We start from the raw sequence: 26,097 nt of genomic DNA, 5'->3' as shown, positions 1-26,097 counted from the left end.
TAGCCAATTACAGGAGAAATTCTACGTGTTAAACCTTCTGTCTTTTAGGATCTTGAAGACTTTTAAAAGGTTTAACAGACTAACAGAGGATAGCTGTAAATTGGGCTGGTGCCATTAATGACGACTGACTGAAAATCATTGGAATAGAAAAGTTAGGATGGTAACCTTCCCAAACAAGTCATCTGCTGGTGTATCTACTGGATCCATCCTGTTGAGATTTTCAGACCTCTGATTGAACAAATGCTTCATTTGCTCATGGTCATTATTTAATTTGAAACAAGTGTCTTGTTGGTGGTCTTGGTCTTAAAATCACAAATTTTAAGACCGTGGCTCAACAAAGTTAAAACGACACCATAAATCTAAATGGCTTTCATTTTATTTCAAAGATTTACTTTATTAAAATTACTGGTGGCAGAGGCCAGTAGGGATCTCTTAAAGTAAGATGGTGATTCTAATATACTGCGTTCTGCTTGTAGGTTTAATCTAATCTTTTATTGTAGCATGATGGTTCTGTGCTGGAAAAGCTTGAACTCAAAGGAATTTGTAGAAAAGTGTAATATTTAACGACTGAAACTTCCTATGGATTCAATTATCTCTGTCTTGATATTAAAATTGTATTGTTGAGGAGTTGAAAAGTAAAGTGTGATGAGCCTAAGCCTGCAGAAAATAAAAATTTCAACTACTTCCACGTGCTTTCCATATAATTTACACAACTACTCACTAGTGTTGAACAATGCTGTAAAGTCTTTATTAGATGTATACTTCACTTACTTTTAAATTATTCACCAGTGCCAATTGAGTCATGGTTTTATTTGTCACTTTAACAAGCATGTCATTATGAAGCATATAGAAAAAGTTTTAAAAAAGGAATTATTTTCCAAATTTTGAACTGTCCCTAAGAAATTTCTTTGTCAATCTCATATTTTGTGATTTGAGAGAGTTAGAACAAGTTCTGTAAACGCTAATTGTTTTTACATCATATTAAGAATCAAAGAAAATTAGGTAACCAAAATAAAGTTAAAATCGAATTATATGTATATATGGGTTTTTAGTGACTTTTCCTTCACAGCATGAAGATTTGTTGATTCTCCATCTGGACATGCAGCTGCTGTGCTCCAGATTTAAAGTCCCACTGTTTAGTGGAAATGGAGAGTGAGATACGTGGGAGCTGAATGAGGCAGGAATGTTAGTGGGTTGGTTCTGCTGGTCATACCACCTGGTCAGGCCACTCATGGAGAAGGAAAACACACACAGTAGATGTTTTCCAGTCATACCATGAAACTTCATACTGATTTACCTTGAGGTGTTTTGACTTTGGAGCATTAGAGGTTTCCATCTTATTAAGGCTAAGATTTGTTTTAATGAAAGTATGCATGCATGCTATCATGAATAAACAGCACTGGTTGGATTTGTACCTCCATGAGTTTTTGAGATGCTTAAAGATAATCTATTCACTGATGAGGGAGCCCCAATAAAAACTTCTACTTAGATCAACTGTTTTACACGACAAGAAGAATATTATCGATTTTTACACTTGTTAAATAAATCCAAACATAATAATAAATATAAAAAACAAAATATGTTCACATGGTTTTAAGAAAAAATATCAATTAAACTGCTCAAATTAACTTTTTTAATATTAGACTTTGCACGGTTGCATAAGATCTTAACATAACATTTCACATATAAGATGATGATAACTTTTGATTGAGAAGATTTTATTCAGAAATTGTTTTTGATGGAACATTTTCAACATTGCAGCACATTTTGAAACTTGAATGTCTTATTTCCTATTTCATAATAAGATAATACATTCAGTGCTTTTGGTTTTGGTGATATTTCAATTTACAGTATCAAGCAAACTCTTAACTAAAACAAACTGTAAAACCTTTGTTTAGCGGTTATGTCTCAACACATAAGTGATCTATTTCTGCGTCACAAACTTCCTGCCCAGACAGGAAATGCATTCTTCTGTGTCCAGTCTGGAAATGCATGTGGATGTTTTCAGCACAATAACTGCCTTAGGAATGTAGCAAACTGTTGTTGCTCCTGCAAGGGAGTTTGCAGCATTAAGCAGATTTGTTTTGGTCTAGTCTATCCAGGTTGTGATTTAAAATTTTCAGCTTTAAGGAATGGAAGAAATAGTTTGTGTCCTTATTCTGTTTTTATTTAATTTAGTAATTCAAAGCAACAGTATTTACACTACACATTTCTGAAGGAAAATAAGCATAGAAGCCATTTAAGCAACAATTCTCCATACATCATTCAGCACATGACACTTAAGCAAGGGAAAACAGTACACACAAACATACACACACTGCAAGCAATTTACAGTAATCAAACATTAACAATACAAAAATAACATGGATCATAATCGAGTTCTTTAAACAGAACTGCACGGTCTCACATTAAATGTAAAGAAAAGACATTTGCACCAACAGAAGATTTGTTTCTTTTCCTAAAGCTAGTAGTATTTTGTAATAGTCTGAGTGGTCGTGACAGGTCGCCAAAGAAACAATCAGACCAGTCCAAGCCTGAGTTCATCTCCATTTGGATTGTGAGGACAATTACATATTTGAAGCTGTTGCATATTCTTCATCTTCACTTTACATTACAGTGCTGGTGATGCAGCCATACTTTAAAAAAGCCACATTTTTAGTCCTTTTTTGGTGTGAGCAAATGGTCCGTCTTCTGTCCACATGTTAGAACCATATTGATGCCTTCACCTTGGACTGATCAATAGCTGTGAAGAAAATGAGAAAATGATAATTTAGACAGATGTTTGGAACCATGACCAAATCTGTTTAAGTTGATTTGGGGCATTTTGATTAATTCCTAGAGATCTTGATTTGTAAAGTATGAAGCTCTAAAGTTTGTGAAGAGCCCTTTTTTAAGCTTGTTACTGATTCTCAGCTGAGCAATAACTGGCTTACAACAATAAAACAGGGCAAATCATCCATTGGTCGGTCATCCTAGAGAACAACTATTGTATGAGCCTGGAATGTACCATCTTCAATGTTTCTGCACAAATTACAGTCTGAGTCAAAATCCAAAGGTCTACTCCATTCTTGGCAGTGGACTGACAAGTCAGCAAGTCTTACCAAAAAGGTTAAATTACAAGTGTTTTTCAGCTGAGAGAACTGTGGGAAGTATACTGTGAAGCACAATGTTAATGTTCATTAATAATGGCACTGTCCCCTCTCACTAAGAAAGGCCAAACTTTAAACTGTTATGAAGCCAAACTATCTTTTTAATTCTTCCTTAAAAAGTAAATGATTTAAGCTACCTGAATCATATGCCTCCAAAGATCCATGGAGGGCTGGAGGGGTCCAGGTGACAGAAGCTGCAGAGATGGGGCTGTTGCTGCTGAGATCCATTTCTGTTTTACCTCCTTCACTGTGTGGGGAGCTACCAGTGCTTGTAGCAGCCTGACTTTGACTCCTAACACCTGGCAGCAGCAATGCATTGAATCTGGGATCCAAAGCTGGGCTGTGGGGTGGGTATGGATGAAGCATAGAGTGATGGTGCCTTGCATGGATGTGGGGATGGGGCCGTGGGTGTGAGTGATAGACATCATGAACATTGGGGTAGCCACTTGTGCTCTGGGGACTCAGGCTGTATGTCCAGCTATCAGAAAGGGAAGCTGGAGACGGTATGCTTGCTTGAGAAAGGACATGGCTGGCCCACAAGGCTCCATCCGGATGACTGAAGGAAACGGGGCTGGCGGGGAAATCTGGGTGAACGGAGACAGACACCGATGGGAGACAGGAGTTGGCTTGAGGTGGGAAAGGGCTGCTCCAAGGCGAACTGCCCTGACCATCAGGATGGGAACCTCCATCTGAAACAAAGAAGGAAAAACGGTTTAAAAACAAATCAATAATGTTCTTCTTTTATGGTGGGTGAAAAGTTTCATATTCTTACCTTTCCATAGGTTATTAGAGGCCGCAGCAGTTGCCTGAGTCCCTCTAATAGGTTTGCTCTCAATACTAAAGGAGCTGGCCTGGCTAAGAGCACGGGAGAAATGCTCGTCCACCACGTCACCAATGTCCCCTTGAAAGTAGGTGAACAGTACACAACGGGAGCTCAAGTACTCTGCCTCAGCTGGTTGAGTACTGTCTTTTAAGTCCAATTCAGCTGGAGATCTACGACTTATTTCAGCAATTGTTGTTGCAGGACCCAATTGTAGACCCTGATTTCTCTGCATTATCCCTCTTCCTCCTCCTTGTGATGGCTGCTGCTGCTCCAAACACTCCTGCATCTTGTTGTATGTATTCAGCTTCTTCTGGAGGAGAAAACAGAAAATAGCAGAAATTATCAAACATGTGCTAGTAACAGTAATAGTTCCAGACCCTCATTTAGATTTGAAACTACAAACAGCTGCAATTTCACGTGTTCTGTGGAGCTGATATAAGCAGACAAACAAACCCAAATCTCTTCTAAAGAAAATTAGCAGTAATCATTAGCACCACCAATTAATCACTATGTCAATAAGTCAATTAGGGATTCAATCTTTCATTAGGAATCTGGCTCAGACTGGTCTGTGATACCGTGGGCCGGTCCTAATTTCAGTGTACGAGAGTCGGCCCTCCTTAAATCATACACTCTCCGGCTGAAGCACCTACCTGTGACAGTAAATAACTCAAGGAGCTCAAGAAGTAATATTATGTTAACTATAAGATGGATGCAGTATATATAACCCTTCCTTGTTATGCGCATCCTTGTGACGGTTGGCATATGGTGTAATTTTCTATTTCTTCAAACTGTAAAATCCTCGCAACAAATTTAATTATAATAAAACAAAAATGCTTTCTTTAAAACAAATTACAAAGTTCTTCTCATATTTGATGAATTTATCATCATATTTTGCAAAAATATGTTGTGGTGCATGATGGGTTTTTGCATCTAAAGGCTATAGTTTCCTGTCTTACGTTTATTGTTGCCAGGTTGGGATGTTTCCCAATCTGGCAGTTTAGAATGGCCGTCTGTGCTTAAAAATTTTTTTTTCTGTTGGTCTAAGAGATCAACAGACTTTGGTTCAAATTGGTCGAGATTTTCGTGTATCCAGGCGGTTTATGAAAATTTTTTGGGCTGAAAAACGTGAGTCAGTGACATCTGGCAACCCTGCTGATATGATGAGCGTGGACGTTACGCAGCAGCAGTCACTGTATCATCCGTGTTAATAACCAATGCCAGTGAAACCGCATATAGAAGTCTTGGTGATGGTTGTCATGTGATGCTTGAAGATAGATGGGTTAATCCACAATGTGTATTCATATTGTGTTTCACATTTGAGACGCACGCCTTTGACTGTGTTCTATTTTTTTTTTCCGGGGATGGGGGCTCATAAGTGGGCCGGTGTAGATGGTAAAATGCCAGAGCCGAAAATCGTTCTAAGTCCGAGCCTGTTAGGAATCTATGTGATATACAGCATTTCTAGATAAACCATCATTATTTTTAACATGAAAATACATTTTTGTCACACCATTGTGTCATCTGTTATTATAATGTTTCCTACACAACAAACAGCATCTCCAGTGATATATTTTGTGTCATCTGTGATCTACAGGAGTGACACTTCTTCTGAGAGGCTGAATTTTAACTTTAAATTACAAACTTTTTGTCCAATATTAGACAAATTAATACTATGAAGACAATATATATTTACAATATACTGTGCAGCTTCAACTTCCGGCCTGCAGCTTATAACTTAAATAGCACAGACCTGTTACTTCTGCTGTTCCTTCCCACTGGAAGGCAGTTTTATATAAAGTTTGCATTGATTAAATAAGTTAAAGGAGGATTATAAATCATTAGCTCCATTTATTTATACATTGTCCTTCTTATGTTACATACTATTGAACTTTTATTTGTAGGCCATAAAGTTAGAAGAATTAAACTATTCTAAAATCATGGACACTAAAAATATGCAGAGGTTAAAAAGGTGTTTTCTCACAGATAAACAGATAAATAACTTTTAAAGTGGATAAGGTTTACTTTTTGAGTTCAACCACAGTAAAACATGAAAATGAAACTCCTGAGCTGGTCTTTGGTGTTAGTGCCCCCTCCTTCTAATAAACTAGTTGTTTAATAAAAGGTTAAATAAAAACAAAATAAAAGTCTGAAAATAGCTTTTCTTTTTTTCTTTTTTTTTATTACTTCACAAACTACATTCCAGCTATTTGTCACACTGTGGTCCACATTCCTGTGTGAGTGACTGGCTGTCATTACATCACTGTTTGACCGCAGGATTAATCGCTCGGTGTCATTACGCCTGACCTGAGGTGAATACTGAACCCTGGATTGGAATTTAATCCAGAACAAGTCAAATTAAAAGCGGCAGATATGAAGCTTCTGTCTGCATTAGTTGTTTAAAAAAAATAATATTACACTTGATTTTAATATTCGGTTATTACATAATCATTAACAACATTTTTGAAAAATATATAATCAATAATGTAGGGGAAAAACTTTTTTTCGAACCGCTGTCAGGAAAATAAAAGTTGTGCAATCAGCGTCTCACCTGTTGTTGCTGCTGATGGTGGTTATAGTATGACGCCTTGTACGCAGCTGCGGGGAGATAGTGCGCTCCATAGCTTTGGTGGTACATCACATCAAGGCAACTCATAGCGGAAAAGAAAACCACTTTCGAAAAAAGAGAGAAAGTCGCATGAAAGAGAGAAAAAAAGCCGAGAGCAACTTTCCTTGAGACTTCAGACTGGCTGTGTCATCCAAGCCAGCAGCGGCTCCATATATGCCCCACAGCATACAATGGCCATGCCGTCCAGTTTGCATAGAAACAATGCGCCTCCCTGCTGCGCGCTCCACCAGCACCACCCGGGGCGATGAAATGAATCTAAGAGGTATAAGACTCACAGTATATCCGGAAAAATTCTTTCCTGACAACTTCCCAGATTGCTATTGACCGAAGAGGAATTCAGCTGTGTCTTTTTCTCTCCTTCTGTTTTGAAGGGGAGTTATATTTAGAGAGGGCTGTGGCCATTACGCACGCCCACCGGGAAGGGCCCACGATAGACAAGCCCTGTCTGTTATATTGACACTGTTGGTTTCTTTTCAGCAAACTGAACAGGTGCTTCTCTTTAATAAGAATATTTCTAAGAAGTCAATTTATTTTTGCCAATTCAGATAATAAAGTACTGATTCGTGTTTATTTTTCTCTATTTATTGACATACAACATTATTTTTGTTTTACACTTGTGTAAACAAAATGACAAATAAATCTCTCTAAGTCTACAAATACTGAAAAGACAAGATTTAGTTTCTCTTTGTTTGTAGTGACACTCATGGAACATTTTGTAATTTTGGATTACAGAGTAAATGGTAATATACGCCAACAACAAAAAGATTAATTGTTCAAGCATTCAACATTATGTAATTCTCTAAAAGTGGGCAGTTTTCTTTCAGAAGCTCCAAGATTGTACAATAAACCACTGTTGGTGGTTATTTATTTATGTTGCAGCTACTATGTATAACTCTGAAAAACTTGGGAATGGCCTCTAACCCAACTGAAGCGCATAACAATTTGTTTCTCTGTGTTTTGTAGCCTACAGTGGAAACTGTTTGAACTCATTTAGACAATTAAGTGTCACAATATTATTATTAAAGATCAGTTGACATTCAATTAATTAAAAGCACATACACACGGCAGTGACTGGATTTAAATTGGAAACATCAAAATGTCCAACTTAAACCCATCTGTTCATTCCTTTCCTAATTAAATGGGTTATTTACATTTTGTCTCAGCAACATTTGGTTGTTTGACATCTCCCATCAAAATATTAATGTAAGCCATTTACCACAATTTTAATAATCTTTCAATAAATGAGTATTTGGTAGACAAGATGTTTGCTGAAGGTGAGATGATTGTACAGTAATACATTTCTGACATTTTTGAGCAGTCACTTAAGCATTTTACGTGGTGGGGAAAAAAACCCAAAGTTCATTGCTAAAGAAACCTGTTGATTGTACGGTGCTGTATCCAAAAATATTAATAGGAAATTTTATTGGAAGGGAAAAGAGCAGTGCAAATCTAGAAAGAAGTGAAATTGTCTTAAATGAAGTGTATTTACCTTTAATTTGAGTAGGTTCATAAGATGATTTGCAAATACAATGAGTATTTTTGCTCTTAAAATAGGATAATTAAATAATATGCACTTAAAATAAGACAATCCAATTGGTTTTTATTATTTTAAATAAAAAATTGGCTTGTTCCATTGGCAAGTGTCTGACTAACCTCCTCAATTCAAGAAAAATGCACTTTAAAAAAAAAAAATACTTATTTAGATTTCCATTTCTTGCTGTGTGTCATAAAGACATCATCATCATGGTGCTTATGCATCAACCCTTTATATGGGCTGATCTTTTTTCTGCTCTAAACCAATCAGTACTTCAGCCTCGCCTTGTAAACAAGCATTAAATGGTAAATGGCCTGTACTTATATAGCACTTTTTCAAGTCAGGAGACTTTATACTACATTCAGTCATTCACACACACACACACTCACACACTGATGGTGGCAAGCTACATTGTAGCCACAGCTGCCCTGGGGCTCACTGACAGGAGAGAGGCAGTCGTACACTGGCACCACCAGGCCCTCTGACCATCAGTAGAATGCAGGTGAAGTGTCTTGCCCAAGGACAAAACGACACTGAAAGTCAGAGCCGGGGCTTGAATCGTCAATCCTTCGATTTCAGGGCAAACTCCTACATCCAACGCCACTGTCGCCCTAGCTTTGTTTCAGGATACTTTTTTCTGCTTTTCTCTTTAATCTTTTTTTTTTTAGATTAAAACAAACAAATAAAAAAACAACTTAAAACACACAAATAAATAAAAAACAAGGGGATGTCATAATATTATAAAGTTGTCTGCCTTTCTTTATTTTGTACCCAACCGAGCCGACCGCTCGAGTGAATTAGACCTTCAGTGGGGACATCTATCTGCTCTCTCTCTCCCCTCCCTATTAATTACCACTTTCCTTTTCCTATGTCTTACTGTCCTCAGTTGTGTCCCTTTCATACCTCATTAAACCAGCCATTTCATCTCTCTCTTCTATTTCCCCACCTTTCTGACCAACCAGAACCTCCTATTCAACCCGTTGACCATCCCAGTGTCCAGTAGAAGGCCCGGTGACAGAAAGAGCAGAATTCCATAATCTGTTGGCTGAATGGAAGTGGGCATTCAACCCTCCAACAAAACATTTTGTAATAATCTATGAAAACCTGCTGCACAGTGGACCAGTGGGTAGCACTGCTGCCTTGTAGTGAGAAGGTTCTGAGTCTGATTCCTTCTGCATGTAGGTTGCATGTTCTCCCTGAGCATGCCTGGGTTCTCTCCGGGTACTCCGGCTTCCTCCAACAGTCCAGAAACATGAATATTAAGTTAATTGGCTTCTCTAAATTCACCTTAGTACATGAATGGTTGTTCATCCTGCGTGTCTCTCCAGGGTGACCTTTCCAGGGTGTACCCCACCTCTCGCCCATTGACAGCTGGAGATAGGCACCAGCACCCCTCGCAACCCCAACAGCAATATACGTGATGGATAATAAATGGATGGATGAACTATGAAAACCTTTCTCTTGGTCAGCTTTCTGTTATTTGGTCTAAATAAACAAACTTAGTTTATAACACAACCAAGGGTAGCAAAGCCTTTTCAAGACCTCTAAGGTCTTGGTTGTCTGGCTGGAGTCAATATTTAAGTTTCTAAATATCCAGGATTTTTTTTAAATCCTGTGATACCCTGAAGTCAGGGTCAGGATCTGAGCATGGAATGCTAGGACTGTCTCATCACTGAAATATTTTAGAATAAAATTAGACCAAAGTTTCTTACAGAAAAATGTATGCTGACATCTTATCATCTCACCCAAATTAGAATTTTCTGAGCACTGATTTCATTTAAAAAGAATCATTGGAGTAACAGAGATATCATTCACTTGTGCATTGATATTTTTTATATCAGAGAACAAACAATGACAAACATTGTATTACAATTAAACATTGAATGAAAAAGCTGAATCTTTTTTCTTAATTTTTCATTTAGCTTTAATGTTTCATTTAAGCTTTAAATTTCTTTAATGTGTCTTTCAAAAAACATTTTACAGAGCAAAAACTTCTGTAAGCCTTGATTTTTGTAGAAGGGTAGAATATCATTCTTGGCAGCAAGGTCTAAAAATATGTAAAAAAAAAAAAAAAAAAGTACCATATCTATCTTTTTATTTTGGTTCTTAAATGTATTTATATCTACATCTTATTTATATTTTTAAACGGTTTGTGAGTAGGAGTGCTGATATTTAAATTCTAAACTATATCTTATTCTCTCCTGAGCATTTTGACTCATTAGTTTGCTGAGTTGTGCATTTTGCTGCCACCTATTGACATGATATTATATAACAGTTTATAATTTTCAACCAAGCAGTGAAATTAGACACCTTACAGCCACAGTCAATTTAGTGAGGTGGAAAATAGTAAAATAGATATGAGATATCTTTGAATTTTATTGTAAACAAGATTTTATATATTAAAAATTAGATACATATTTGTGATGCTTTAAGTTTGCAAACTTTACTGTGGGCAACACAGTTACATCTTTCATTTCATTTTGAAAGTACCTGATATCTGCTAAAAAGAATAAATCTCTTAAACTGAAATTTGAAGAAAAAAGTATTGTAAACCTGATAGTCATTTAAAAAAAAAAAACACAGTTAGACTAATGAAATTAATTTGATTATTAAGTTTAAGTTTTGTGTGATTAAGTTTTGTTTTTTTTGTTTTTTTCCTGTCAATTTACAACAAATATATCAATGCACTTTGCAAGAAAAATACACCAGACTTATATCCAGTTGTAAAGAATAGTTTTATTAAATCTGTCCATTTTGTATTATAAAATCCTGGTATATGGACAAAATCAGAGTAAATTACATATAATATCATTTAATTTCAGATATGCTTTAGTCATATTCAACTGACCCCTCCATTTCAACTGGTAAACAGTGAAATATCTGAGGAATGCCAAATCCTTTGTTCATTATCTCATTGTGAGAAAACAAAAAAAAGGAAGGAATGACTCCCTTTTAACAGGGTAACACCTGCAGCATATTCAGGCATATAATGAGCAGCCATCTGCTACTTTCATCTGGAAATTAAAAGAAAAGGAAGATGTACGAAAGAAAAGAAACAGAGGTACAGGAGTTCTTTTATTAGAAAAGATAAAAGGATTACACAGAGTTCATTGGAGCTGCTGGGTTTGCAGCTTCAGTTAAACAAAGAAGCATATATTATTGGTTGCAGCAACAGCTCAGGAAAAGGAACATTTCTTGTGCAGTTTTGCAAACTCTATACTTAGTTAATACATATCATATGTTTCCTTCATAGTGGAGTATAACCTTTTGTTTGCACAAAAAATCCAATGTTAATTATATCATTACCTATAACTTTGTCCCCTCCAAGTCCTCCAACATTCCAGCAAAATAAATATACAAATAAATAATTATTTTCCACCTTTCCATCAGTATACAAATAAGGACTTATTGTCAAAATCATCAAAACTCTTTCTGTTGCTAGCCACATTCATCAACATTTATTTGAGAAACTGTAAGATCTGTGGACAGTTTAATGTTTCCGAAGCACAGAAGGAAGATTTATAATTTATTTGTAACCAATGCCCTGCAATGCTAGCCGACACTTTTGTTATATGAATATGACATGAATAGTCTTCTGGGACTTGGACAGTAACAGTCTCATCAATTTCACTTATGTTTCATTCACTTTGATGACACAAAGGAGTGCTGAATTATTCAAGCCACATGCTAAAAATGTGTGGTGTCACAGTCTGAGAAAATTGCTTGTAAAAAGAGACAGAAATACTGTATATTCGATGCCGCATCATTTTAATATTTTGACAGAAGCAGAATAACTGAAAGTATAGCTTTGCTCTGCTCATTGCTTTTGACTTATAGTTATGATGCTAATTAAACCGTTGAAAATCTTCTTACTTCCCAGACATAAATTTCAATGTATTTTAATTTGGATTTGTAAATGATATGGGCAGCATTGTGGAACAGTTGGAAGTGTTGTTGCTTTCCAGCAAGAATATATAGGGTTGAATCCTCAAAATCCTTCTACAGGGGTTCTTTCCTGGTACTGGGGCATCCAAACATATTCAATAAACACTACTGTTCGATCAACTGAGCTTTCTACCTTGCTTTTAGTGATATGTGCATGTTTGTCTGTCCTGTGTTGGCCTGGGTGACCATGGGTGACCATGTCTGAGTAGAAGTTGTCTTTTACCAGACTTTGTGGAGCTTTGAATGCTGGATTATTCAGTGTTCAAATAACTGCTGTTTATTTGGGCGAAGCCATTTGTTCGCAGTTAATTTTAGTTAGGGGTGCCAGAGTGAATGAGGCTGAATAGAAAAGGAGCTAAAATAACGTTAAAATGTGTGTATAATTTTCCTTCCTCTTCACATTTATCTGTTACTTCAAGTTGGTTTATACAAGAAAATCCAAACAGGATGAGAATATATTGCAAGCTTTTGTGCTCTCTGTGTTTACTTTGCAGAGAGCCCTGCACCTTACCAGCAATTAAGTCTAATAAAGATCAAAATAATTAGAATAAAACTATAACAGGAACAGTTTAAGATATTGATCCACTGAATAACTGTGATATCAGATATTTTGGTGGAGTTTATTCATAAGTAGGGCAGCAGAGCAGAGTGATGCCTTGAAACTGTACAGGAAGTATCAAACCTATGCAAGGCTCTCAGAGCACATTACAGCAGACAAATATGCACAAACTGTTTGAGAAAACCCTCTGGACCTCAGGGGGTTCCCTGAAAAACATCTGGAGCAGCCAGCGCCTCCACTCCTCTGCTCCTTAATGAGGCACAGAGAAGATTATTAGTGGAGTTTTTAGAGGGAAATGCAAAGGGGAGAAAAGGGAAAGTGCTGGAATTGAAGAGGGACATTTGTTTGCTTTTCCATCAAAGTGTGGGAGAGACCTCCGGTGCTTTTAGATCTAAAGAAACTTCATGCGTTCATCTAACTTCCATCAACATAGATCACAGAGACATTCGAGGCAAAGCTGGGATTTTTGGGATCCATCCCAATGAGCTAAAGAACAGCTCTCAAGGGTTTTGTCCTACATATAACTCTCTGAGGTAAAAAAAATGAACAATTCCTTTTTCAGATCCTTAAACTTTGGCTGTCATAACAAAAACATTGTTATAAAGGGAATCACCCCTCTAGTTCGATTGTCTGTAATAAAAAACAACAACTTAAACTTAGCAACTAATGAAGCAGGTGTGAAATAACGCTGAGTGCTGTTGATGATTAGATTTCACATTAGGCAGACTGCAGCATCATGAATTTTGTGGTTGTGGATTTCTTTGCCCTGGAGAGTCTATAGAAGTGAACACCTGCCTGTGTTTACTCTAAAGGCGTAAGCATAACGATGATGACGACAGTTATTTTATACAGGAGGTAAAAATGATTAAGAGATATGCTCAGATATGCAAGTCGATGCTACACTGTCCCTCATTTGATCAATAATAAGGCAGATTTTTGTATTGATATTTTCAGTAGAAAATATTCCAGAAAATTAATGAACAACATTAATTTTCAACACAAGTCAACGACATGATGGAAACAAAAGGCCACATCACCAAAATGCTCAACCTGTTGTCATGGTTTTGGATCTGTTGTCCTTTACTTTGCTCCATGTTTCCTAGTTTTATTGGTTTAATTCCTATTTTGTTGTAGTTTCTAGATTTATGTTAGTTCGCAGGTTTTCCTGTTGTTTTCCTCTGTTGCCCTCTTGTGTGTGTTCCTTTCCCCTTGGCTCCCTCGTTGTCTCCTTTCCCACCTGCTCCTTGTCAGCTCGTTAGCCCTGCCATTGTCTCAGTCAGCTACATATACTCTCCTTCTGCTGTCACTCCTGGTTGGTTCCTTGTTGTTGCTGGTGTTGTCGTCGCTGTTTTCTGCTCACCTCATCTCTCCCTGGCTCCTTGTGTGTGTTTTCCCCTGATGTCTCTCTCCATGGTTCTGGTCTGTGTTACATTTTTTGTTGGATTTTTGGATTTTGCCTTTATTATTAGTGTTTGCATTAAATCTACAAGAAATCACCTCAGCCTCTCTGCCTCTGCATTTGGGTCCTCTAAACGGGGCATCCCCAACCTCGGTCCTTGAGGCCTGCTGTCCTGCAGGTTTCAGAGGTTTCCCTGCATTAGCACAGCTGGTTATAATGATTGCAGTTGACCAAAAACCTGTTAATCAGCTTTCAATTAAAATCAGCTGTGCTGGAGCAAGGAAACCTCTAAAACCTGCAAGACAGCGGGCCTCGAGGACCGAGGTTGAGGATGCCTGCTCTAAACCACAACCAAAACGTGACACCAGGAGGAGTAATGATCGAGGGTAGTGACTCAAATCAGGTGGGTTTCCTGTGATGGAAAACTTTTAATTTTACCAGTTTGAAACAAAAATTAACTTGACATAATTGATGAATATATATATATAAAACACTCCGGGAGTCTTGTCTGCATGATTTATTGAATTGACTTTATTTTCATGGAGTTTATATTGGTTCTATGTAAATAAATTCAACTGTATTTAAATTAAGCAGGATTTTTGTATAAAATACACATTCCAAACAGTTGCATCCTCTGAACTTTAATTTAATGTTACAACTGCAAACTGTGTGGTATTTTATAAAGACATTGTACTATAGGCCAGTATAATAAATGCAAAGTCGAAGGGAAAAGATACATGACAGTTTAAAAAAAATGTATCATCTTAAAATGCATTTCCACGATAAGAAAACTGAGGCTCTTAACAGACATTAAATATCTGCTGAGGATAACAAATAATGCACATTGTCCTGAACAAACCTTCCCCAGGTGAATATGTTTAATGGCAGTATGGGCTGTGGGGGTACCTCCTTTTAGCCATGGACAGGGATACTGGGATACAATGGTTGATGGGAGGATGGTCAGATAGAGGGAAATCCTGACCTGTTAGGGTGCAAAAGACTCAAGACCTAAACATACAGAGGGAGCTACAATGGAAAAGCAAATTTTTGTGTTAGAAGGGCCTAGGCAAAATTCACACTTAAATCCAGTTAAAAATGTGTGGAAAAATTGACTTGCTGCTTATTTAGGAAATAAGTTTAAGACTGTAGATGGGGAAAACTGGTAGATATATACCTTTAAAGATGTACAGCTGAACTGCAGTGAGATGTGGTTTTAGTTAGTCTGGCTTAATACAAAATCACAACAAAACAGTCAGGTCGTTTTCTGCAAACATATATATATTATCGCTACCATTTTTCCACCATCTGAATTTTGAGAAGACTCAAGTCATTATAAGATGCAGGAGGATGAACATTAAAACTTTTTTAAAAATCCATCAGCCACCTGTTAGAGACTTATTACAGGTTTTAACTAGCTACTCTAACTACACCAGATGATATTGTATATGAAAGAGAGGTCATAACAACTGTCCATTTTGAACTGCTTTAAAAGGAAAATACAGCTTTGTTTATGGTAGGTTTGGTGTGTTCAATTCAAACAATAAAATCCATCAGCCATTTCTATAGTAATGAGTTTATATAGATGTGGGGAAAACGACTTTCCGTTCACACTATTTCATAACAGAGAAGGAAGGGTTTTAACCCTTAGATGCTTGAAATCTTAGTAGATGTGCAACATCTGAAACATTCAGACCAGTGAATCTGGCAAGAACATCCACGACACATTAAGATTCACTCAGCTGAGAATTGTCCAGAAATGTCCTAAAATTTGTGGACAGATTTTCTCTTGCCAGAGAACAACAATAAGGTTGTTTCAAGTTGGCTGAAATGAGACAACAGCTCAAATAACAACTTGTACAACCCAGATATTTGAATTGGAAAAGGTGGTGTGATATTTGGAAAATTTGGGAAACTGTCATATAATGTTTGGGAACCATTTTGTAAAGATTAGGAAAAAAGTGAATAAAGAATATTACAGCTGAATTCCATTATTTCAACTTCATTTTAGATCAAGATAATGGTTCCTGAGAAACAATTGTTTAGATTTATAACTCATATTACGTCAAAAATACAAGTGTTGAGCTGAGATAAATATGGGAAGGTGGAATCAGAACTATGAGGTTTTTTTTTAACCTTCTTTTCAAATCCAAGTTTTTGTTATGGTAAATTACCTTACATTAATATAATTCCCATCCCATAAAAACAAAACAAAAATCGACATGTATAAAATATGTTTACTTGTTCCTTTGGGATAAAGTAATTATTAACGTAAAGGTCAGTATCACATATATTGAATATAATATGAAAAATTATTTATTAAATGGCAAGATTGCATTCATTGATTCTTTACCCTCTGTGTAGAGACATCTTCATGGTGAGAGCCTGAGTTTCGGGAGGAAATGTTAGGAATCTAACCATAAGTGTATCTAAACTAATGTAATTTGTGGATTTAATTCAACACCCATGAAGTTTTAGGAAAACATATTCTGCTTATGAAAAACATAAAAAAAGTTCGATCTTTTTTAAAAGCTTAAGATGAGTCTTGATGTCTAATTGAGTTTGAGGAAGACATACAGCAACTTCGAGGAATCATTTGCACTCTAATGAAGAAAAAAGTCATTTGTAAGTTAATGGAAACAAAATTCAAATGTTAAGCTCAGGAAAAAAAAAACAAAAGCACCCATTAACTCATTGATTGGGTTTTTGTTCTTTCCACTTTTTCACATTTTCGATACCAAATGAGATTCCTAATTACGTTCAGTGGAAAAAGAAGAGTACATCCTTCACACTGCGTGTGCTCACGTGGTTAAACCAATGAAATCTGGCCGTTTTGGAGCAACCATCAGACCGCAGATTCAGAGTCAGCATCCTGACCTTGTTTTAAAAGCGCATAATTACACAGTCCATCCTCCAGCTTTAGTTCCCAGTCTGCATGTGTAAAGATAATAGGAGCTAGTCTGGCTACCAGGAAGAAGTTAATGAAATGATGGAGACTCAAAGGAAGGGTCATAGCGGAGGAGAGGAACTCTCTAACCAATTTTACTTCTCTCATGAGGGCCACTTCAGGCAAAAAGTTTCTTTTTAAGCAAAATTACCATGGATTTAAAGTTAAATAGGACAATTCAAAACTGATTTTAAGTGATAAAGCCACATTCTAGCATAACGCATTTAAATTCATTGTACTGATATGTATGAAATTAAGCTTAAATGAGGGTCTTTAAATATTTTGCTGCTAATAATATGTTATTTTTTCTCATTGTTATAAAATGTTTTCCAGTATGTGGTAAAGAAAGCATAGGAAGGTCACATTCTCTTTAGTGCCAGTATGAGTGCTCTGAGGGTGAGGTGCGCTATCTTTCTCACACAGAACCCTTTTTTTATCTGTGCTATTATAACCACAAAATAAGAATTAGTTTATTAGGATTTAACCCAATAGACCAACACAAACAATTATAAAATTACAAACTGAAAAATAAAAAGAGAATTCCTTTTTTTAAATCTATGCAAATAAAAATCTAAAAAGTGTGACATAGAGAATTTAATTTAGGAACAATCCTTGACATGAATATGTTTAAACTGAAACTACCCACTGTACCTCTGTCTGAATGTTTAGCCGTAGTCTTTGTTAAGCTGGAGGTCAAAGCCATACAGAACCATTAAATTACCTTTGACTGTTCCTGTTGAGAAAAACCTCACGCATGCAAGGGGATAACATAAAAACTATATGCATAAACTCCATTGGAATCGAAACCAGAACCTTCTTGCTGCAAGACAGCAGTGCTATGAACTGCACCATCATGCAGCCTTAAAACTAAACATTAAATTCTAAATTAATAAAAACGAATCAATTTCATATAGATCAGCTGTAAAGAAAAAAAAAATTCAATTGTCATAAATATTCTGTAAAAACCTGAAGATATTTAAAGACTGTTTTGTATGATTAGTTTTAAATATCTGCAATTTGCATAACTGTACAGTTTAACCACATATTTTCCAAATATTCTTTGTCTATCTTTTAACTTCCACACCTAACTTTGTAAACCTCATCTCTCTTCTCCATTAGAAGGACTCGTCCTCTATTGCCCTTCCAGGCTTAATGACTTTAATTCCCTCATGTTAATGGTTTCTCAGAGCCTGGGCCCCTGCTGGGACCACCAGCCCACTTCTAGTGGTCCGAGTCTGGCTCCAGGCAAGAAGGACCATGGACCAGAGACAGGGAAGAGAAAAAAAAAAAAAAAAAAGGAGTCTTGCTTTGACACGTGTAGGGCATATCCTAAAACAGATTGGCTTCCTCAGGCAAATAAGGTCCTGCAAAAAAAAAAAAAAAACTAGTGTCATTGAAAGGTATGAAGGAGTGGACTTCCCACTTGAATATGAAATCCCTGAAGGAGCCAGCAGCTCCACACCTTACTGTCTGACCTTACTCACCAGACCAGCAAGCTTTTGTAATGAATGTCTCTGTGTGACTATGGCTCTGCCTCATCTCTGATTATTTGTATGTAACTCCACAACTGCATCCAAGCACTCCATTTTCCATCTTCTCTGTTGTTTTATTGAAGTCTGGGTGTCCTGGGAGGCTGGAGAAGCTGGGAGTGGCAGTGATGATGACGATGAGCAAACACTACAGGGTGAAATAATCTCTCATTACCCGCAATTCCCTGGTGCTGCGCTGCGTCGGAGAGCAAAACTACATTTGTCCCACGGGCAAAAAAGAGTGGAGTCACTCACTCGATTTATTAGACCATCCCAAACTCCCCTTCCCTGCTGATCCCAGCCCGTTTCCCTGCTTCCAAACCTCCCTACGTCTCTTCAGGCTCTCAGACACCTGCTGTCATCCATATGTCCTTTCTCCTCTCCAACACTTTGTTTTTACAATAGAATGAAAATGTCTCACTATTAATTTATATATATATATATATATATATATATATATATATATATATATATATATATATATATATATATATATAGTCTCATATAGACAGTTTGAAAACCAATATAGTATACTTTCTTGAAATATTACTTTTGAAATGCTTTCTTTCATTAGCTGTTGCTCTTTAAATTGCTAAACATGAAGCAGTATCTAACTGAAAAGATTAAAACATGTTTTACAACAAAATATGAATGCATAGCAAAACAGAGTAAAGTACATTCACATGTATCTGTTTTTAAAAAGTATATAAACATGTTTAATTTCAATGTCACTTTTATTCATAAAGCACATTTATAAACAGCAGCAGTTTATAGAAAGTGTTTCACAATAACACCAACAACAATAAAACAGTAAATAGAATTAAACTCTAACATTTAAAACTTAAAAAGTAATCTATTTTTAAGAAAAATCTATCTTTAATTGTTAGACATATATTCAGTGGAGGAAAACAGAATGAATCAAGAAGTAATTTGTTTTAATAGAAATTGTCAGTGCGATGAAAATTTAAAACAAAAAGGGATTCTGTAAATCATAGATAAGAGGGTCTAATGGCTTTAACTCAAGAATCAGTAGCTTTCTATTTTTTTGTAACTTTGCTGTTTGGCTCTTGGTCACCTAAAAAATGGGAATGACAAAAAAACATCAGGCTGTTAAGGCGGGTATTTTTTATATTTAAATATCAGAATGGCTACAGTTAAATCCCTACTTACCTTTATGAGCCATATCTTTTGTCAAAATAATAATTAGAAAATTTAAGACAACTGAAAAATGACAAACTAGGCTGGCTCAGCAGCACAAAGAAAATAATATTAAAATAGTAAAAAAAAAAAAGACGTAAATTCTTGATAACTTCTGTCATGCTGCCTAAATGACAGCTAGCTGTTTTGAAAAACATGCCAGAAAACAAGTAATTTTTTTCATATCTCAAAAAATAATATGAGTCATTTCCTAACTTAGAATTTATTCCTTTTTTTTGGCTTTGCTCCCATTATCCTGGATACAAATTTTCTACCGACAAGTGTTCTGTTTAAGTCTGACCTTAAAGAAAGAATGTGGAAAACCTCAAACCTATAGTTAGGTATAGTGAAGGTGTGTGATGCTGTGGGTCTCTGTTTATTAAGTTCCATGTAAGAACTCATGCAAGAGAGCAAAGTGCCATACATTTTGGGATACACCAGGATAATTTAAACCAAAATTAGGTGGTTTCTGCTGGAAAACTGAAAGTAGGTAATCATTTGGTGTTTGAACAGGCCAATGATGGAACCATATGACTAAATTATTGCAAAAAATGGTTCTCCAGCAAAAGAATCAAGCTTGTCTTTGGCCATCTCATTCCTCAAAACAGTACAGTAAACATGTAGGATCATAAAAAAAAAAAAAAAAAAAAAGCGTATAAGACGGAGCCTTTGTTCTGTCAGATGAGCATACTCGGTCAGACCAGCATACCCATAGTGAATACACGTTTATCCCTTAAGTTTATCCATTTAGTTTTGTACAAAAAACACACTTTAAACTACCTCAACGGACGTGTATCCCTTTATTCATGTACGAAAAAACAATGTAATTACTTAATTTTTCTGTTTTTTGAAGCGTATGACGATCTGACCTTAAATTGTTTTATTTGTACATGACTAAAGGGATACACATCTATCGAGGTAGTTTAAAGTCTATTTTATGCAAAACACTAAAGGAATAAACGCATATCTGACGTATTGCGCATGCATATTGGCTATGCTGGTCTGACGGAGTATTCTGATCTGACAGAACACCAGGACTTTGGATGGTCCAGACGCTCAAAGCCTGCAGCCCGCAGGTTTTTAATGACTTCCAAGTTCAGCGTATCTTTATCAAAGGACCATGGCCCAGTTATGTGATTTGGGTTAGATTACAGAGAGAGAAAAAGAGATCAGGATGGTGGACCTCAAATACTGAAGTGTGGAACCTGTGAAAGAGAAATTGTGAGGGAATGGTTTAAGATCCCCTTTTCTATGAAGGGCAAACCTGTGAAAAATGGCTGCCTTATAGGAAAAAGAAGTGTGTGAAAACCAATGGTTTCATTAATCCATGTATGAAAAAAAATTCCAACAAGAAATAAAACCTTGTAAAATCCTTGGAAGTGTAAAAGAGCAAATTAAGTCCTATTAGAGGCTACAAATCTTATTTCTCAAGAGGGTGATGTAGGGCAGATCAGAGCAGTATGTGGCTTCAGCTGAATCCATGTTGGAATGAAGAGCAGTGTGTTGGTTATACATAATGTTAATATATCCAGGAATCTGAAAGGATTAAAGCTCTTCTCCTCAAGTTTTATCTTTTTGGTAGAAAAGGCGGTCTCACTACATTGCATAGATTTCCTTTCTATTTCACAGTCGCCCTCTTGGTGTATCAAGGATGCACTCACCACGTATCCACCAGAATGAAAAGGGGGCTTCAAAAATCCCAAATCTCCCATCACAGCCCCTTTGTCTCTCTGTTCATGCAGGCAAGTATATTTCAGGCTGCAGTTACCTGTCAGATGTGAAGGAAATCATATGTTATAAATTCACACGCTGTAGCCGATTATTACTTAGGATTTATAGTATGTTTGTGGAATAAGAGAATGATACACACACAGAGGAGACCATCGGGGATTTTATGAATTTCCAATGCAAATGATAAATCATGAACATGAGGAAATCCTTGGTTTTGCTGAAATGTGGCACCGAGCTCAGCTGCCATATAAAAGAATCATAGAAGCAGAAGTACTGCCTGATGTCTTGTACTGCTTTAGAATGTGTTGCTAGTTACTTCACAACCAATATTTCTGCAAACACTGAGCCAAATAAGAGCATAAAAAACTAACTTTTGTCATACTGAAAGCAAAAAACTGCATAACCGTGTATTAAATTGGGATTTTTAGATTGACCAACAGAAAGTAGCCCATATTTTTAAAGAGGGAAGAAATAATACATAATTTGAAATTCTGTTTACAGAGGAAAAAAAAATGTATCTCAGGGTCTACCAACTTTATTAATCTAGAGAGGGAAATCTTTAGCATAATTATTATGCAAAGTAGTCATTTTGTCAGATCAGATGGAGAGCATCTATTAACATTAAATTCAAAATCTTTCTACACATTTTATTTTGGATTGAGCAAAATAAACCTGATCTCATCGTAACGATTCCACTTCTACTCTGTCTTTATGTGAAAGGTAAAATTCCTCCCTAGGTTAAGGTCATTTATGGCCCTTTTGACCAGCATTTCTCTGCATTGAATCTCATCCAACTTGAAATTTACTCTAACCAGCTTCCCTATCCCCTAGATTTAAGGTATAGATAGTGGTTTGATTTTATTTCATTTAGTGACGAGAGATTAAAGGGTACTGAATAAAAATGTGTTAATTTAGTTTATAGAGCACCAACACAGCAAATATTGTCTTAAGGTACAAAAGCAGGACATTCAATCTATTGGATCCTTGTTATCAAACAATCCAGACAGCTTTTTTTTTATTATTATTATTTAAAACTGTAAAGAAAGTCTTGTGTAAAGTACATGAAGGATAAATGATAAATTACTTTTGGATATTAACCGTGCTGCATGACAAATACTTCAGATTTTAATTTGTGTACATTTGGAAACTATTTATTGTTTCCCTCCAGCTCACAATATGCAATATATATAAAATATAAATATGTGATTTTATTATTGACATGTTATGACATGAAAAGGTTCAAACGGGTATAAATACTCATGGGGGAGCTGTATTATTGTACTTCAGTTGTAACTAAAAATCAAATTTTTTTTTTTTTATTCGCTGTCAAACTTGGGACTTTTTTATGACATAATCAGGTTCAGATATAGATATCTGTGAGTGATTTCTCCTAAATAGAAGCATAACAAATGTTAGTGAAACAAATTGTAAAAATCATAAAGTGCAGAAATTTTTGTGTCTTTCTTTTTTTTGACTATCCCTAAGAGCTTAAAAGCTTGGTGTACTTTAAAGCACTGACTCCCCTGTCTTTGTGCTGGGATCTAATTTCACACATGATTGTTTCTTTCTCTCTGCTGGGTCCGTGTGCAGACATACTTTAGTTAGTGCCTTAACATTACGCGCTAGTTTGCTCGGGGCTAGATCACAGGGTGAAGGAAGAGAATGGGTTGGCTTTAAAAACAAAGTCAAGATAATAGGAAATAATCTGATCTATTAAAGCAACGAAATAAAGGAATGGAAGGGTTTCCTAATTAAATAATTTGCTTATTATTCTGTTTCGTTAAAAATGGAGCATGCTTAAAGAATGATGTGACCATTAGATTAGCAAATTGAAGACAAATACAATTGATCTATTTAAATAATTACAACAATTTCACTGGTGTTAACTTAATTTGAAAAGCAGATGAGTATTTAATTGTTTAATTAAAAGGATATTTTCCTGCATAATAAAGAAAATGCACCTTAAATTCTCAAATACTGATTAACTTTGCACTGCTTTGCACCTACACAGTCAGAGACAGTCATGCTTAGAGGCAGACCCTCGCAGTGCTCGGAGGTAGATTTATCACCATTGAGGTCTTGCGTTGATGAAGCCATTTAGTGGTGGTCCCATTGGTCCTCCGCTGATTAGTACTAAACATCTTCTCTAATAACCTTAACAAGAGCAATGCCTCAGGACGACATGCCGATGCACAGAGGCTCACCTCCTTGGAGATGAGGGAAAAGCGCTGAGGGCTACCCATCTTCCTCTTTCAAAGTCACCCCTCTCTGATGCTCCAACTTGGCAAATTTCATCAGTTTTAGGACGAGTCTCCCCCTGCTACTATATATTCTCTTCTCTTCTGCATTCACACCAGTCAATTCTGGAAAAAAAATAAATAAATAAACCACAAAATTGAGTTGGTTATGGTCCAAGAGTCCCAATTGCCCCAAACAAACTTCCTCGCAGCATTAATATGGGATAGGGAAATAGGAATATATGAATACAAACTAGAGAGGATGGTTTAGCTCTCTTCTGGGGATAAAAAGGAAAGAAATGAAATCAGGAATGCAATTCCTGATATTGCCGTAGGGGGAATTACATCGGCTGTCTTCTTGAAACAACAAAGAGCATCTGTACCTTACTGTAGATGCTCTGTAAGACAAAGCAGAAGATTATTTTTAGCTGCATTGATGTCATAATACCTGAGTCCTCAGAGTCAAACTTGCTAAACCTGTTCCCACTCTTCTTGACTCACCTGCAGTCTTTGCTGACTGTCTTGTGTGTGCCTGATTTTGCTTTTAAAGTGATTTTCAATTATCTTTCAGTTCTTAAAATGATATCACAATTTGTCACATTTCAACCATAAATTGGATATTTTATTGGAATTGTATGTTAATGCAATCCAGTAACTGTGAACCAAAATAAAACTATACAGATTTGTAGTTATTTAGCAAAATGAATGAAAGGAATTTTAATTCAGGTTTGAATAGTAGCAGTTCCCTGGTTTAAAAATCCCAGCTGTACTGCTTAATTTTTAGATTTCGAAGGATTCTTGAAACACTGTTGTTTTTAGGGTCCAATGGTCAAATTGAGACAATTGCAACACACTCAGGACAAGTAAAGATAACTTGTGAGATTTGACATGATTTGCATATTTTCAAGAATTTAGGGTGGCTCACAAGAATCTCTACTGCATACAGGACCAATGTTAAGAATCAGCTAAGAATATATCAAATATATCTAAGATTCAGATATGATTACATTTTAATATCCTCCTTTAAAGTGTTTTGACTCAATATGTAATAAAATGGCATTGACTTCTACTTCGGACACTCTTTATTCCACATAGTGCAGCTGTTATGCTGGTCCTGAATACTAACATGTTTAAGTAGGGAACACAAAAAAAATCTGCACAAATTGCTTAGGAATCAGAGATTAAAAATACGGATTTAAGAATTAACAGTAATCCTTTGGATTAAGTATAGTTGGACTAAAATTTTGCACAGCTCAAAGCTTTTGCCCCCAAATTTTAAAAAGTTTAAGAATTGCATTAACAGGCTAAGAATTAAATAAAGTTTGAGAAAACAGGAACTTACTTCAGAAAATTGAGTTTGAGGTATTTTTTGTAAAATTGTAGTGGATATAGCAGAAATGTGGGTAAAGTAATTTTATCAACTATTTGGCCTGCTGTTAGGGATGCTTTATTTTCAATAGGAATAAGTCAATATCGAAAGGAAACCAATTAGAGGCTGAAAGACATAACCTTTTCAAATTCACCTTCTTGTCATAGCAGGACTCCAAACCATCAAACTAATATAACCAGAAGGACTTGATTGGATAAAATTATACTTACAAGTCGAGTCAGTGTCTGTGTCTGGATATGTTTGACTTGTAAAGACCTCAATTGTAGTGACGTATTGCCTGATGAGGACTGAAATTCACAGTTCAGATTAAAATAAACAACAACTGTTAATACATGATTTTATTTCTCTCCATTTCATGATATTTTAGATTTAAAAAGGGTAATGCCCCAAAAGTTAAAAAACAATCCACTGGACTTTGTTTCAAAGTTTTAAACAACTTTTTTTGGGAATGACTATGACCTGGAGGACTGAGAATCTTCACCAGCATAAAAAGGGATGAAACATTCATATGAATGGCTACTTTTGTTGTGAGTAGTGAAAGGTAAACTATACAAATTCTGTTGAGGCAAATGGCAAAAGAAAAGCTGCAAAGCTTAGATTAGCAAGAAAAAGCTAAATTAAACAGAAAATGTTTTAACTGTCTTTAAAAATTAAAAAGTCTTATATAAAATGACATCATTTGCTTGCTTTCCCTTCCCAAGCAATAAAATGAGCACATTTCTTTGTTATCCTGAAGTTCCCATTCCTGCGTTACATTCAAGACCAACATCAATAATAGTTTTTATTGAAATTTTTTTAGTAAAATCACCCCAATTAAGGGACTTTTCTTTGCAATGTTCTGAAAATAATACACTTGAAGTGTCCCGTATGACATATTATTTTTCAATAAAGAATAGCCTTTATTGATAATGCTTAGTAAAAACTGTAGAAATTGAGCCTGCAATGTAGTTCTATTTTTCTGATGGAAGATTGTGGTAAGACGCTGATAAAATATTTAATACTTTGATCTCTACCACCCAACATAATTTACGTTT

General features: G+C 35.9%; 1 protein-coding gene and 1 long non-coding RNA gene across 3 annotated transcripts; both read right to left on the bottom strand.

Moving 5' to 3' along the window:
• Positions 1-1,753: 1,753 nt before the first annotated feature.
• vgll3 (vestigial-like family member 3) lies at positions 1,754-6,998 on the bottom strand. Of its 2 annotated transcripts, none has more exons than XM_038276413.1 (4): positions 6,521-6,998; positions 3,922-4,279; positions 3,287-3,838; positions 1,754-2,743 (listed from the first exon to the last, which is right to left on the bottom strand). In XM_038276413.1, exons 1-4 carry the CDS (start codon positions 6,623-6,625, stop codon positions 2,703-2,705), a joined length of 1,056 nt encoding a protein of 351 aa, XP_038132341.1. In that variant the 5' UTR covers positions 6,626-6,998; the 3' UTR covers positions 1,754-2,702. The 2 variants fall into 2 exon arrangements, with proteins under 2 accessions (XP_038132341.1, XP_038132340.1); XM_038276412.1 differs by having other exon boundaries at positions 1,760-2,743; positions 3,922-4,282; positions 6,521-6,996.
• A 10,272-nt stretch (positions 6,999-17,270) lies between these two features.
• Positions 17,271-23,778, bottom strand: LOC119777506. Its single transcript, XR_005279922.1, has 4 exons — positions 23,641-23,778; positions 21,367-21,473; positions 18,464-18,656; positions 17,271-18,343 (listed from the first exon to the last, which is right to left on the bottom strand). It is a non-coding gene; the product is annotated as an uncharacterized LOC119777506 (long non-coding RNA).
• Positions 23,779-26,097: the final 2,319 nt, after the last annotated feature.

Source organism: Cyprinodon tularosa, unplaced genomic scaffold (assembly GCF_016077235.1).
Source record: "Cyprinodon tularosa strain WSP-4 unplaced genomic scaffold, ASM1607723v1 ctg124, whole genome shotgun sequence".
Taxonomy (NCBI): Eukaryota; Metazoa; Chordata; class Actinopteri; order Cyprinodontiformes; family Cyprinodontidae; genus Cyprinodon; species Cyprinodon tularosa.
The sequence above is the reverse complement of the archived record's forward strand: the minus strand, read 5'-3'. Positions and strand labels throughout refer to the sequence as shown.